This window comes from Protobothrops mucrosquamatus, unplaced genomic scaffold, assembly GCF_001527695.2.
Source record: "Protobothrops mucrosquamatus isolate PMUCROS unplaced genomic scaffold, P.Mucros_1.0 scaffold3710, whole genome shotgun sequence".
NCBI classification, from domain to species: Eukaryota; Metazoa; Chordata; class Lepidosauria; order Squamata; family Viperidae; genus Protobothrops; species Protobothrops mucrosquamatus.
Window position 1 is genome coordinate 57,224 of NW_015389664.1, and position 15,003 is coordinate 72,226.

The window sequence follows — 15,003 nt, forward strand, 5'->3', positions numbered from 1 at the left end:
GTCAGCCGTGGATCCAGGAGGACTCCCAGATTGCGCGCCCTCTCTGAGGGGGCCAAGGATTCGCCCCCTATAGACAGCGATGGAACCAACTGACTATGCCGGGGCGCCGGCAGCCACAGCCACTCGGTCTTGGAAGGGTTGAGTCTGAGTCTGTTCCTTCCCATCCAGACCCGTACGGCCTCCAGGCAACGGGCCATCATACAGGCAACGGGCCAACATACAGGCAACGGGCCAACATACAGTTCCCAAGGCCACCCAGTCCAAACCTGTGGTGAATTAATGTTAACCTAACAAGCCACAACAAAGGAACCAAGTTTGACACAGAGGTTCCTGGTGACCATGTATAGTCCTGTGCAGGGCTTTTTTTCTCAGAGAAAAGGTGGCGGAACTCAAACCTGGCCACGCCCTCATCAAACCCTAGGACCGCCCCTTTAGAGAACAGGAATGCAAGTAAAATTTGGGAGGGGCTATTTCCGGTGCGGCCGGCCCGGAAAAAGGTGCCGGAACGCGGTTCCGCCGCGTTCCGGCTGAAAAAAAGCCCTGGTCCTGTGAAGAAACACCGTTATAGGCAAGAGATAAAACATGCCAACCTCAAGGGGAGCTTATTAACACTTCCCGTGTTAAGCTAGGGAAACAAATTATCGTATTTGTTCACTTATTGTCATGCAAATGAACCTGTCAAAGTAAGAGAGCACACTACTCCCACTCTTTCTATTAAGACATGCTTATAACCATGCACTTAAAACATAGGTTTTTTTAATCTCATCTTTATTATTTTTATAAACAACTCAAGACAGCAAACATATTCAGCACACCTTACTCCTCCTATTTCCCCACAACAAACCTGTGAGGTGAGTTGGGCTGAAAGAGTGTCTGGCCAAGGGTCACCCAGCCACTTTCATACCTAAGGCTGGACTAGAACTCGTATCCTCCTGGCTTCTAGCCTGGTGCCTTAACCACTAGGCTAACCCGGCTGTCCTGGTTATCTAAGAACTGACTGCCTCCTCTGTCTGGCTGACAAGATCTGTAGGACAGGCCCGTGAATATCCTCCCTGACAAAATCTCAGCTAATAGAGATAGTCCTCATTTAGTGATCGTAATTGGGACTGGCAACAAGTATTGTGTGTGTTTTTTATGATAAGCCTTTACTAAGTTAATCATTCAAAACTGAAACATGCAACAAAACACTGTAGATCATACTGGCCAACATTCTTTCCTCTTATTAGAGAGCACTGCAGGCAAAGAAATTAAATTATCCTCTTTCACTCCTTTTAATAATTGTCATTTTACAACTGACAGTAGAAATATGGTGGCTGCTGATCTCCAAATATGCTCAGTGCCTGTGAAGCGGTTCTTCTGTCCTCCATTAAAAGTTATTACCCTGAATTGTTAGAGGAAATGCTACAGAAATGTGCATATTAATGAAGACCCTCCCTTTAGCAGCTGAGGTAACAAAAGATAGGGACAGAGCTGGTGGTTATGTCATCTCCATTATGAATGTCTTCCCTGTATATCCAAACAAGTACATACATGGAATTCCAGCACATGTAAGCTGACATCATACAGCTCATCTCCTTAGAAAAACTACTTGAAGACCAAGTACTATGCAGAGAAGCTCATTTCAATTAAAGAAAAGCAATATGCTGGGCTGGCCAGGGGAACTATCACTCTTGCTCCCTTATGGGACAAGAAACAACAGTAAGGACTAAAGATATTGGACTCAACCTTTATTGCTAAACCCAGGGCATTCTTGATATTTTCCTGGAAACAAGCAAAGTGTAGTTTGTGATAGGTCAAGCTACAATGTAATAAATGCATAGCTTTCTGGTTTATGAGCTTTTCCTTGCAACAGAATGGGAGTCTGATCTAAAAAAAAACAAAAAACTTTTTGTAATCCAGAAAGGGGAAAAGTCACAGAATGATTATTTCTCCCCATCTCAGAAAGCTGCTGGTGGCCTTATGCCAGCTGAATCATATCCTTTTGGGCAAGACAAGTGTGCTGAAAAGCTAAAGAAGGTGGTGGAAAGTGAGAGTGGGATCACTGTACAGCTTTTGGGGCTTCTGTAAACAGGGAACACTGCCCAATACCAATGACATCACTGGCCAGCAAGAATATGAAGTGACATCACTGGCCAGCACCCCTTGACCAGGGAAAGTAGTGGTAACCCTGGTTGCACATAGGGATAGCTCTAGAGTAGACTAAGACAAGGGCAGGGGGAAAAAATCCAGACAGACAGAAGAGAGGTTCATTTAAAATATCTATTGAAATTACAAATAAAACTCTTTGATATGATTCCAAAGTACAAAACAACATTCAAAGGCATTCAACAGCTCTTTTATACATCACAGTGTTAGTGGCACAAAATGTAGTTACATTTCAAATACAGGAACAAAATGAATTTCTTTTACTGTAGTAGACATCATTTATCAATATGCAGGACTCTTCCATGCTTCTCTGTACAAGGTTTAAAAAATAATAATCATGGTCCGATGAGCAGGGATGATTCAATTGAATGGCACACACCTGGACCCAATATTTTTGGACTCCAATAAGACAGGATTACATGTCTAATAAAGCAGGAGCCAGCAGGGGACTTTAGACACAAAAGAGGAGTTCTGTCATTTGCAGAAGTGCATTAGCAAGCATGATTGTCAAAAATCCCTTAATGCCACTATTTCCGTTACAGTCTGTTTTCCTAGGACAAAACCTTTTGTAAAACTAGCTTGCATGGTATTTAACATATGCACAAATTTACAATGGCTCTCAATTTTGCTCATGCTTCACCTTTGGAGGACCCTGGCATTCCTGCACAATGATTCAAAGAGAAACTACTGCAAATGTTTTTTTTTCTTAATTTACATAGACAGGGACAGCAGGGGTGAAAAGTTAGTTGCAACACTGCAACACAAATTCTGCTTTATGGGCTTGTGCTGTGATGTCCTGACAAACATTTCATCATGTTGGCCTCACTGCAGGTAAGAATGGATTGCCTAAAAAGAACTTTTTTCAAATTATGCTGAAGGTCAAGAACGTGGGTGAGGTGCAAAGATTCCAGTTAGGATCACAATGAGAATACTTCATCTCTTCAATTCCTACTACTATTTTGAAAGGATTGCTATATCTTGGATGCTAATTATGGCTGGGTTCTTTTTTTTAAACCATTGTTGTCAGAGACAAATATTGCTCCCTCTTGCTCTGCTAACCATCTAAAAATTGATAAATGGGAAAACTAGGAGAAGCGATTTCTGTCATTCAGATCTTAGCATGATGTCATGTGTCTGATTAACGAAACACTTCAAAGAACTTTCAGGCATTTTTTTAACCTAAAAAGCTTTTATTAGTATTACAGAGTGTCAGCACAGCATGGTGGATGCTAAGATCTGAATTTCCCTTCCTTTGCACATAACATTCCAGGCATTTCCCCTCCCCTATTTTGGGGTCATGATTCACATCTTCCAATTAACTTGNAACTTTCAGGCATTTTTTTAACCTAAAAAGCTTTTATTAGTATTACAGAGTGTCAGCACAGCATGGTGGATGCTAAGATCTGAATTTCCCTTCCTTTGCACATAACATTCCAGGCATTTCCCCTCCCCTATTTTGGGGTCATGATTCACATCTTCCAATTAACTTGGAGGGCAAAGATTCACTTCCGTTTCTTTTTCCCCGGGCTTTCCTTATTTTCTCCTCCCCTTTCCCTGTCACCTGATCTAACTCTAAAAATACCAGACAGTTCTGCATATATTGTCAAAGCAAGAATATTCAATATTAGCAGCGTTGACAATTTCATTTTTGTTACTAGAAAAAAAAAGATTAAAGCAATGCAACCAATGGATTAATGTTCTGATATGGGAGAACAGCTGTTATCAGATTTGCATTAGATAACAAGTACAAACCCTCAACCCAATGGTTATGTCCTTATTATGCCACAAAATATTTTCTCTTTCAATTGGCTTACATAGGCACAAAAGATTTTCTCATTTCCAGGTTTCATTTGGTTATAGAACATTATGAGCGAATACTTTCTCTTAATTTAATATCTACATTTTAGTTTTCACTCAGAACAAAATAACCAACGGTGAGTTATTAACTGCAGCCAAATGTCCATTTTATGGTCCTTCAGAATATGAAGAGAATATTAGTCAAAATATAAGATGGAAAGGGGGATATTTAAAAACAATGTTTGCTGTCACAAAACCGTACGTCATAAAATAGAAGTGTTTTTTTTAATGAATTAAATACACTTTTTGAATAGCTTTTAGAGTATGTATTAACACTGCAGGCTTTTTAAATAATTGAAGCAAAATGGAAGGGAGAAAACATAACTTTTTTGAATTTAGATGGGACTATAACATCTACAGTATATTATCCTTCTACATCCAGGCACAGCTTAGTAAATTGAGCTGAAGGGACATAAGGTGTCCCTCTCTCTGGCTGATCATCAGTTTCTGCTGGACATTATAAAAGATGGGGGAACATCTACACTTTCCATATACCCCCTCCAACTCCAATGTGGGAAATTCTGGTGATTGTTATGTCCTCAGGTTAGCACCTACCAACAAAAGAAAAATCATGAGCCTCAGGCCTTCCCCAAATTTAGAATATTTGTCTGCGTGCTTGGCTTCTACAAAATATTTTTCCTAGGTATGTAAAAGGATACTAGATTAGAGGCAGCTCTATTTACATGTAGCAAATAGGCAATAAACAATAGGTAGAAACAAATCTAGGTAGGAAACAAAAGGCACAGTTGGACGAGGCTGGCAATCAGGGTGTGGTGCATATCCCTACCTTCCTCTATTTGGCATCTCCCAGAGTAGCATATCCTATTGGCCAGCCTGTCCCCAATCATCCCAGCCCCTTCCCTTTCTCCTCTCTCCTGCTGTTCCTCAACTGCCACGGTGCCCACTCCCAGCATAACATATTCCTGTTCTAACAGATTTTGTCTGTTAAATATGAAGTCCTCTAAACTGAGATCTGTTAAATTAAGAGTTTCGTACAGGGATAGACAACCTTGGCTCTTTTATGACTCGTGGACTTCAACTCCCAGAATTCCTGAGCCAGCCATGCTGAGGGGAAAGGGAGAGTTTCCAAGCTGAGCCATGCTGGTTCAGGAATTCTGGGAGTTGAAGTCCATGAGTCATAAAAGAGCCAAGGTTGCCTACTCCTGGTTTAGTACCATCCTGGTTTAGTACCATCTTGATGTTTAAAAGAGTCTGGGCCATATATCTCAACCACAAAACTTTGATATCCTCCCTCCCAACCCTCAAACAAATTTAAAGAAAAAAAACCAAAATGCAGACATATCCACATATTAAGTTTACATAGATTTTCAAATATTACCAGGCAGAAATGGCACCTTTTAGTTTTGAAAATCTAAGGCCTGGGGCATCTATCTGGATGCCATTACTTTGTGTGAGAAAGATGGGCAGTGGAGATGAGACAAGAATACTTAGACATTTTTCAATTGCAAATATTAAGAAATTGATTTTAATAAACAGATATTGAAGTCACATCTAAAACGAACATATTATAATGGGTAATGGGTTTGCAAAAAACATATTTGCCAAGGGTAAGAACCTCTCTCAGTTCAATGTGAATAGATGTATGAAGATTTTCATCTGGGTAGTGTAACTCAGTTCCAGATCTGCTAATGTTGTCCCCCAGAAAAGAAGGAATGACTCAGATCATTGATGCCCACAGTTCCAACGTTCAACTTGTTTTCTGCCAGTCCTTAAACGGTTACCCATAATCTGACTGGTGAATAGGGAATTCTGGTGCCTCACCTCTCACTCAAAGTGGAATAAGGCAAGACACTAACAAGATTAAGTGCAAAGTGGGGGGGGGGGGGTTAGGAAATGGACAGCCATGATGAGTAGGTCCCTTCTTCGTTCTCTCTAAGTAGGCAGAGGGTCATCATCTCCTTTACTACACTTGCATTTGCAGCAGAGGACAAACGGAGTAGCGAGGAGAAGAAAGGGAGATGCCACTAATAACAGCAGGCCAAATCCTGCAAAAATCCCCACAACCTGCATTAGGAAAAAGAAAAAAGAAACACACGTGAAAAATGTTCTTCCATTCTGGTTAACAGGATATGAATTGATAGGGCCCTTTTAACTGTTGGGCCTGCAGTGTTTTCATCTTCTGGTTGAGGACCACGTAAGAATAAGAGCTAATTGGAAAAGCTGGCTTCCAACTGGAGGCTGCTCTCATATCTCCCTCTGTCACCGATGGAGAAACACTAACCATATGTAGGGAAGGAAGCTTTTGGGGGAGTTTAAACAATTCTTTCTGAGATTCAGACACACCCTCAGTAGAAGACCAAGTGCAAGAGGGAAGACTGATAAATGTTTTGAGATTCCTTTACACAAGAGAAACATTGAAGAATTTAGCCTACTGAATCTCTCCCCTTCCCTTTCATTATTCCTTTTTCAAACAAAGTTGTTTCCACTAGTTATGCATATTTCCAGTGGATGAGTGAAAAGGAATCTGTGAATCCACACTGACAACCCAACTGGCCCTTTAGTCCTAAGAGCTTTGGAGAGTTCTGCTATTTCAGATGACCCACAATGGGCACATGGCACATGCTTCTCCATCAATGTAAAAGGTGGAGACTGCATCAAACAACACTTACAATTCTGCAGCCAATAAATGCTCCTTCTACTGAAGGAGAAGTATGCAGCGATTCCAGCACTAAGACTAGGGATGGGTTGGGTTCCTCAAGTCTCAGGATGGAGACATGTTTGGGGTCACCATCTGATCTAACAAGACACAAAGTGCAAGGGGTGAGATCCCAGAAGGGGTAGAGAATGGAACTCTGCTTGGAACCAGCCTGATTTTTACCTAACCTAACTAACTCTGCATCCCACAGAATTAGGGGCTTGGCATTAAAATGAAGCCCAGTTATCCCAACTTTCAATATACTGAAAATGTTTAAAGTGTTTCTTGGCCTTGATTGCAAACATGAAACCAGATGTAATAGCTCCAACTGAAACTGACACATAAAAACATTCCTTTAACTCAGGCTAGTGGAAGAGATCCCTTGGAAATACAATGCAGATGCTTAAGTCTATTTATTTTAACATAGATACCCCACTTTTCTTCTAGTAACTTAAAGCTGTATAGGTGGGATGATCTTTCATTTTGATCAGGATGGAATAAAGACTCCTGCCCTGGGCAGTGGGTTGGACTAGAAGACCTCCAAGGTCCCTTCCAGCCCTATGATTCTATGATCCTAGAACAGCTGTTCTAGGAGCTAGCTATGACTAGCCTACTATGACTAAGTAAGACCTTAAAGCTGGATCTCATCCATCCATCACTGGACCATCCATCACTGCTGGTTTGTGTCAATCCCCAAATTTGTTGAATTTCAATTTCTAAATTCCTAACTTAAGGTGTTCCACTGGCCACGCTAGATGAGAAGTCTGGGAGTTGCATTCTAGTATATTGTACAGTACCGCATTGCAGAAAATTGTCTTTACTACTCAGCCTTGACTTTTTACTGAGAAACCTAGACACATTAAAATGTGGGCAACAACACAAATTTAAAATCTGCCAGAAAGACTAAAGCATTGCAGGGCAAATCTGCTATTAGGAAGAGTAAAGGCAGTAGAAATAGAAAGGAGTGACAGGGATCTGTGTGAAGGTCATCCCTCAGCTCTGAAGTATTTTAGCTTATGTTGATTCTATGAGGTTGCACTAAAGCATCACAGGATACTTTGAATTTGGCAAGATATTATTGGATATGAATCTCTTACTTAATACAGGACTCAAACCTTCTGCTGAGCTGACCAAGAGCTTCTTAAGCAAAAGAATGAAAAGTAAAATTCTCCTGATTTTATAAGGGACAACCTAAAGGTTAGCACAGCCGACAGAGATAATATTCAAACAGATCCCTGATAGCTGTTAGAACAATATAGTCATATTATTCATTTTAAAGTCTATTTTCTGATTTTGTTTTTTCTTTCTTAAGGAAAAATTGAATCTGTGTTAACTACTTAATAATATTATTTTTTATCAGGGAGTGAAAGTCATTTTCTTTGTCACCAGGTGGCAGTGTTGAACAACATTCACATTGGGAGGCTTAAAGTGTGTTATGTAACTGCATACTTGGAAGTCCTATGTGGTTGCAAAAATCCACATTATTTTAATTAAAAAAAAAATCATTTTGCAGAGTGGTGATTTTATGACTGTTTCACTTAATGAAAAATATTATGGCTTTCCCCTTCACAGCTGGCTATATATTACTATTGCTATGCTATGCTATGCTATGCTATGCTATGCTATGCTATGCTATGCTATGCTATGCTATGCTATGCTATGCTATACACATTACATTATATTATAATCTAACAGCCCTTCCTTTCCCTTAGATGCTGTGATGGTCATAAGTGCGAGGACTGGTTTTTGCAGCACCATTATACATTTGAATGGTTACTAAATGAATGGTTATAAGTTGAAGACTACTTGTAATGCTATAAGCCAGGACTCTTCAAACATGGCCCTTTTATGCCTTGTGGACTTCAACTCCCAGAATTCCTTAGCCAGGCACGCTGGCTCAGGAATTCTGGGAGTTGAAGTCCACAAGTCATAAAAGTGCCAAGTTTGAAGAGCCCTGCCTTAGATTGTTGCAATGCTTCCAGGAATATTTTAATTACTTTCCAAAAGGAACCAGAGCACAATCCTAACCACCTGTCCTCCCTTCCTAACCATCAGGGAAGATGTTGAGAAATGTTGAAATATCCCCTCAAAGCTCCCAGCTACTGTAACTCTGTTTGGAAGAGGAGCATCAAGACTCAGGTAGGTGGAACGGAATCACCACGGCCATCTCTTAGATACAGTTCCAGAATGGATTATGCTTGAAAGAAGCCAGCTTTGAATCCCATGGAGTTAGAAGTGCTCCTCTAGAAAGTTCTTATTAGGAGAAAGGACAAAGCTCTTCCAGGAGAAGCCCAGGGAAAATATTCCTCAACTCTTTCTGTCCTGGGGAATCTTCACAAGTATCGTTGTGGGAAGATAGTCTCTTCCCATCCTCTCTGCTTCAAGTTAGGATTGCCCTCTGTGATTTTTTGTGCCTTCGAGTCAGTGTTGTTTCCTAGTGACTGCCTGGACTAAACTCTGCAAGGTTTTTTTACAAGTGGTTTGCCATTGCCTCTTTCCTAGGGCTGAGAAGGAGTGACTGGCCCAAGGTTACCCAGCTGACTGTGTGCCTAAGGCAGGACTGGAACTCATATTCTCCTAGTTTCTAGCCTGGTGCCTTAACCACTACACAAATGGCTCTTGTGATTCTTTGCACCTTGCATCAAAATTTATCAACAACAAAACTGACTATACAAAACAACAGTGACTGTGCAAAAGTAGTTTATTTTTTTTTTTTAAAAAAAAATCCTATTTTCTTTGACACATTTCTTTTATGAGCATTTATTCCATAAATATGGGATTATTTCATAATTTCTCATAGTTTTCTGAACCATAATTCTTTGAATTCGCTTAAACACTGCATAGTAAAGATAGAGAAGCACCTACCTGTGTTCTGTGCCAAATAACTGATGCCCTAGAATGACCTAACTTGTTTCGGCAAGGTCCTTTGTCATAATGTATAAGGAGAAAGTCATCCTAGAAAAGAGTAGAAAAAAAGACTTTTTTGGAGGCTCTGGGTGCTGAATCTTGACAAACATTCATAATGCTTCTTCTAAGCCAGGCTGGCAGTGTTCATGTCTGCTCTCATTGGCCAAGAGCCCACAACAGGTAAAGTGAAGTGAAAAAGTCACTCCAGATTATGCAGATGCCCGTGATGGCTATAGCAATCATCAGCAAAATCACTGTTCTTATTATATCTTGGATTGTCTTTTGCAAATCTGGGTGGAATATCAATACAACTAGCATGTAATACTAGGTCAGTGATGGCAAATCTTTTAGAGACCGAGTGCCCCGCCTCTGCTCTACCCCTTGTCCCGCCCCCACCCCGCCTGTCCGCAGGGCCTCACCGCCTCCAGGGCCCGCCGCAGATCGCCCAGGCAGCCCAGCAACGCCATGGCGGCCACACCCTCTCCCCACGCCCTGCAGCATCAACTGTGCATAATAGGGCGTGAGGGCAGAATCTTGTGTACACTGCCTGGCTGCCATGTCCTTGGCTGCGCTGCTCCACATGGGCCACGCTTGGGGGCGACTCTCCTCCAGGGGGGCTGCTGGTGAAGGGGTCGCAGGGGGAGGCAAGGCTGGGGCAACGGCACGTGTGCCCACAGAGAGGGCTCTGAGTGCCACCTCTGGCACCAGTGCCATAGGTTCGCCACCACTGTACTAGGTTCTGTAAATTGGTCTGATACTTGACATATTTCAACCATTTACTCTCCAAAATGATGATTCTCTAATGACAATGTCATATACTGTATACACCGTACTGTATCGTATGTACAAATCCCAAATGTGAGCTTTTCCACTAATGCTGTCTTTCTGAAATGATACCACATACCATATACCAATGAATATGTATGCAACAAGTTGTTACATCTACAAAGGAATTTAATATTTAAATTGTTAACTTATCAGTGTTGGCCTATTCATTTTTATAATTTTAGGAATATCCTATAAGATGGCATTTAAAAGGTCTCTCTTTTTTAGGCATTTGGGACCCATGACAGCAGTAGCTTTAATGAACGGTAATATGCTCATCTTAAAATGAAAACTTACATCAAGTGATTCCAGACAATACCAGCAGAAGGCATGTTTACAATTTTTACACATCATTTGGGCACAGCCTTCATCCCTTTCAATATAAACTTTGCATTTGGGGCAGCGCTTGATTGGAGCATCATCTTCTTCCATTTTATAAACAGAGCTGGGAAGAAACAGGTTGATAATATTATGGAACAAATACGCTTCCGGTATGTGTCACTTTCAAACTGAAATTATTTCCGTGTGGCCCAATGGTGAAGATGCCCGCCTCCCACTCAGAAGGTTGAGAGTTCAATCCTAGGTAGCAGCAGAGGTTTCTCTATCAGGGCGCAAAAAACAAAACCCAAAATATTTGCTGCAAACTCCGTGTAAACATCAAGGAGGGCATCCGGCCAGTAAACGCTCAGCTCTATCTAGTCACCTTAACTCTACCCAACACAGGGTCATGAAAAGGAAGATATGTGATGCAATCATGTTCAAAAATAGATTCCAAGACCATCCTTTGGTTTTGTTATTCAGTCTAATCCAGTGGTTCTCAACCTTTTTAATGCCGCGACCCCAACCGGTCGTAAGTCGAGGACTAAACTGGTCGTAAGTCGAGGACTAAACCGGTCGTAAGTCGAGGACTAAACCGGTCGTAAGTCGAGGACTTTCCCTGCCCGGGAGTGCCGCGCATGCGTGGTTCCGCCCCCTGCGCCGGCCGAGGCGTAGCTGGCAAGCGGCAGAGACGGAGCAGGCCGACCACCAGCTGGCCCAGCCCAAGGGAGGTAAGGCACCTGCCGGAAAAGGGGGAAAAAATGGCGGACAAAAAAATGGCGGACAGCCTTGCTTGGCGACCCCTGTGAAATGGTCGATCAACCCCAAATGGGGTCCCGACCCACAGGTTGAGAACCACTGGTCTAATCGGATAATGCTAAAAAGCAACATTTACAGGCATTCATTGTTTTTGTTGGAATGACAAAAGAAGTAACACGGGGGGGGGGGNCCAAATTTGTTGAATTTCAATTTCTAAATTCCTAACTTAAGGTGTTCCACTGGCCACGCTAGATGAGAAGTCTGGGAGTTGCATTCTAGTATATTGTACAGTACCGCATTGCAGAAAATTGTCTTTACTACTCAGCCTTGACTTTTTACTGAGAAACCTAGACACATTAAAATGTGGGCAACAACACAAATTTAAAATCCGCCAGAAAGACTAAAGCATTGCAGGGCAAATCTGCTATTAGGAAGAGTAAAGGCAGTAGAAATAGAAAGGAGTGACAGGGATCTGTGTGAAGGTCATCCCTCAGCTCTGAAGTATTTTAGCTTATGTTGATTCTATGAGGTTGCACTAAAGCATCACAGGATACTTTGAATTTGGCAAGATATTATTGGATATGAATCTCTTACTTAATACAGGACTCAAACCTTCTGCTGAGCTGACCAAGAGCTTCTTAAGCAAAAGAATGAAAAGTAAAATTCTCCTGATTTTATAAGGGACAACCTAAAGGTTAGCACAGCCGACAGAGATAATATTCAAACAGATCCCTGATAGCTGTTAGAACAATATAGTCATATTATTCATTTTAAAGTCTATTTTCTGATTTTGTTTTTTCTTTCTTAAGCAAAAACTGAATCTGTGTTAACTACTTAATAATATTATTTTTCACGAGGGAGTGAAAGTCATTTTCTTTGTCACCAGGTGGCAGTGTTGAACAACATTCACATTGGAAGGCTTAAAGTGTGTTATGTAACTGCATACTTGGAAGTCCTATGTGGTTGCAAAAATCCACATTATTTTAATTTTAAAAAAATTCATTTTGCAGAGTGGTGATTTTATGACTATGTTTCACTTAATGAAAAATATTATGGCTTTCCCCTTCACAGCTGGCTATATATTACTATTGCTATGCTATGCTATGCTATGCTATGCTATGCTGTACTATACACATTACATTATATTATAATCTAACAGCCCTTCCTTTCCCTTAGATGTTGTGATGGTCATAAGTGCGAGGACTGGTTTTTGCAGCACCATTATACATTTGAATGGTTACTAAATGAATGGTTATAAGTTGAAGACTACTTGTAATGCTATAAGTCAGGGGTCTTCAAACATGGCCCTTTTATGACTTGTGGACTTCAACTCCCAGAATTCCTCAGCCAGGCACGCTGGCTCAGGAATTCTGGGAGTTGAAGTCCACAAGTCATAAAAGGGCCAAGTTTGAAGAGCCCTGCCTTAGATTGTTGCAATGCTTCCAGGAATATTTTAATTACTTTCCAAAAAGAACCAGAGCACAATCCTAACCACCTGTCCTCCCTTCCTAACCATCAGGGAAGATGTTGAGAAATGTTGAAATATCCCCTCAAAGCTCCCAGCTATTGTAACTCTGTTTGGAAGAGGAGCATCAAGACTCAGGTAGATGGAACGGAATCACCACGGCCATCTCTTAGAGACAGTTCCAGAATGGATTATGCTTGAAAGAAGCCAGCTTTGAATCCCATGGAGTTAGAAGTGCTCCTCTAGAAAGTCCTTATTAGGAGAAAGGACAAAGCTCTTCCAGGAGAAGCCCAGGGAAAATATTCCTCAACTCTTTCTGTCCTGGGGAATCTTCACAAGTATCGTTGTGGGAAGATAGTCTCTTCCCATCCTCTCTGCTTCAAGTTAGGATTGCCCTCTGTGATTCTTGGTGCCTTCGAGTCAGTGTTGTTTCCTAGTGACTGCCTGGACTAAACTCTGCAAGGTTTTTTACAAGTGGCTTGCCATTGCCTCTTTCCTAGGGCTGAGAAGGAGTGACTGGCCCAAGGTTACCCAGCTGGCTGTGTGCCTAAGGCAGGACTGGAACTCATATTCTCCTAGTTTCTAGCCTGGTGCCTTAACCACTACACAAATGGCTCTTGTGATTCTTTGCACCTTGCATCAAAATTTATCAACAACAAAACTGACTATACAAAACAACAGTGACTGTGCAAAAGTAGTTTTTTTTAAAAAAAAAAATCCTATTTTCTTTGACACATTTCTTTTATGAGCATTTATTCCATAAATATGGGATTATTTCATAATTTCTCATAGTTTTCTGAACCATAATTCTTTGAATTCGCTTAAACACTGCATAGTAAAGATAGAGAAGCACCTACCTGTGTTCTGTGCCAAATAACTGATGCCCTAGAATGACCTAACTTGTTTCGGCAAGGTCCTTTGTCATAATGTATAAGGAGAAAGTCATCCTAGAAAAGAGTAGAAAAAAAGACTTTTTTGGAGGCTCTGGGTGCTGAATCTTGACAAACATTCATAATGCTTCTTCTAAGCCAGGCTAGCAGTGTTCATGTCTGCTCTCATTGGCCAAGAGCCCACAACAGGTAAAGTGAAGTGAAAAAGTCACTCCAGATTATGCAGATGCCCGTGATGGCTATAGCAATCATCAGCAAAATCACTGTTCTTATTATATCTTGGATTGTCTTTTGCAAATCTGGGTGGAATATCAATACAACTAGCATGTAATACTAGGTCAGTGATGGCAAATCTTTTAGAGACCGAGTGCCCCGCCCCTGCTCTACCCCTTGCCCCGCCCCCACCCCGCCTGTCCGCAGGGCCTCACCGCCTCCAGGGCCCGCCGCAGATCGCCGAGGCAGCCCAGCAACGCCATGGCGGCCACACCCTCTCCCCACGCCCTGCAGCATCAACTGTGCATAATAGGGCGTGAGGGCAGAATCTTGTGTACACTGCCTGGCTGCCATGTCTTTGGCTGCGCTGCTCCACATGGGCCACGCTTGGGGGCGACTCTCCTCCAGGGGGGCTGCTGGTGAAGGGGTCGCAGGGGGAGGCAAGGCTGGGGCAACGGCACGTGTGCCCACAGAGAGGGCTCTGAGTGCCACCTCTGGCACCAGTGCCATAGGTTCGCCACCACTGTACTAGGTTCTGTAAATTGGTCTGATACTTGACATATTTCAACCATTTAACTCTCCAAAATGATGATTCTCTAATGACAATGTCATATACTGTATACACCGTACTGTATAGTATGTACAAATCCCAAATGTGAGCTTTTCCACTAATGCTGTCTTTCTGAAATGATACCACATACCATATACCAATGAATATGTATGCAACAAGTTGTTACATCTACAAAGGAATTTAATATTTATTTATTTATTTATTATTTATTTTTATTATTTTAATTTCTATACCGCCCTTCTCCCGCAGGACTCAGGGCGGTGCACAGCATATTAAAAACAGATACAATAACAATATACAAAAATAAAACCCTTCTAAAACCAAATTAAAAACCAAATATTAGAGGCTGTGTTCCAATTAAAATTATACTTAAAATCGTCCCTAAATAAAATCCTCC

The 15,003-nt window shown here is 41.6% G+C and overlaps 1 protein-coding gene across 1 annotated transcript in view; it reads right to left on the bottom strand.

The window, feature by feature from the left end:
- Positions 1–5,844: 5,844 nt before the first annotated feature.
- The window catches only part of RNF144A (ring finger protein 144A), a 28,290-nt gene continuing 19,131 nt past the window's right edge, over positions 5,845–15,003 (bottom strand). Inside the window, exons 6-7 of the mRNA XM_015827455.2 lie at positions 13,790–13,879; positions 5,845–6,027 (exon numbers count right to left, since the gene is read on the bottom strand). Of these exons, the coding sequence (XP_015682941.1) occupies positions 5,896–6,027; positions 13,790–13,879 (222 nt within the window). The 3' untranslated portion in view covers positions 5,845–5,895. The remainder of the gene's footprint in view (positions 6,028–13,789; positions 13,880–15,003) is intronic.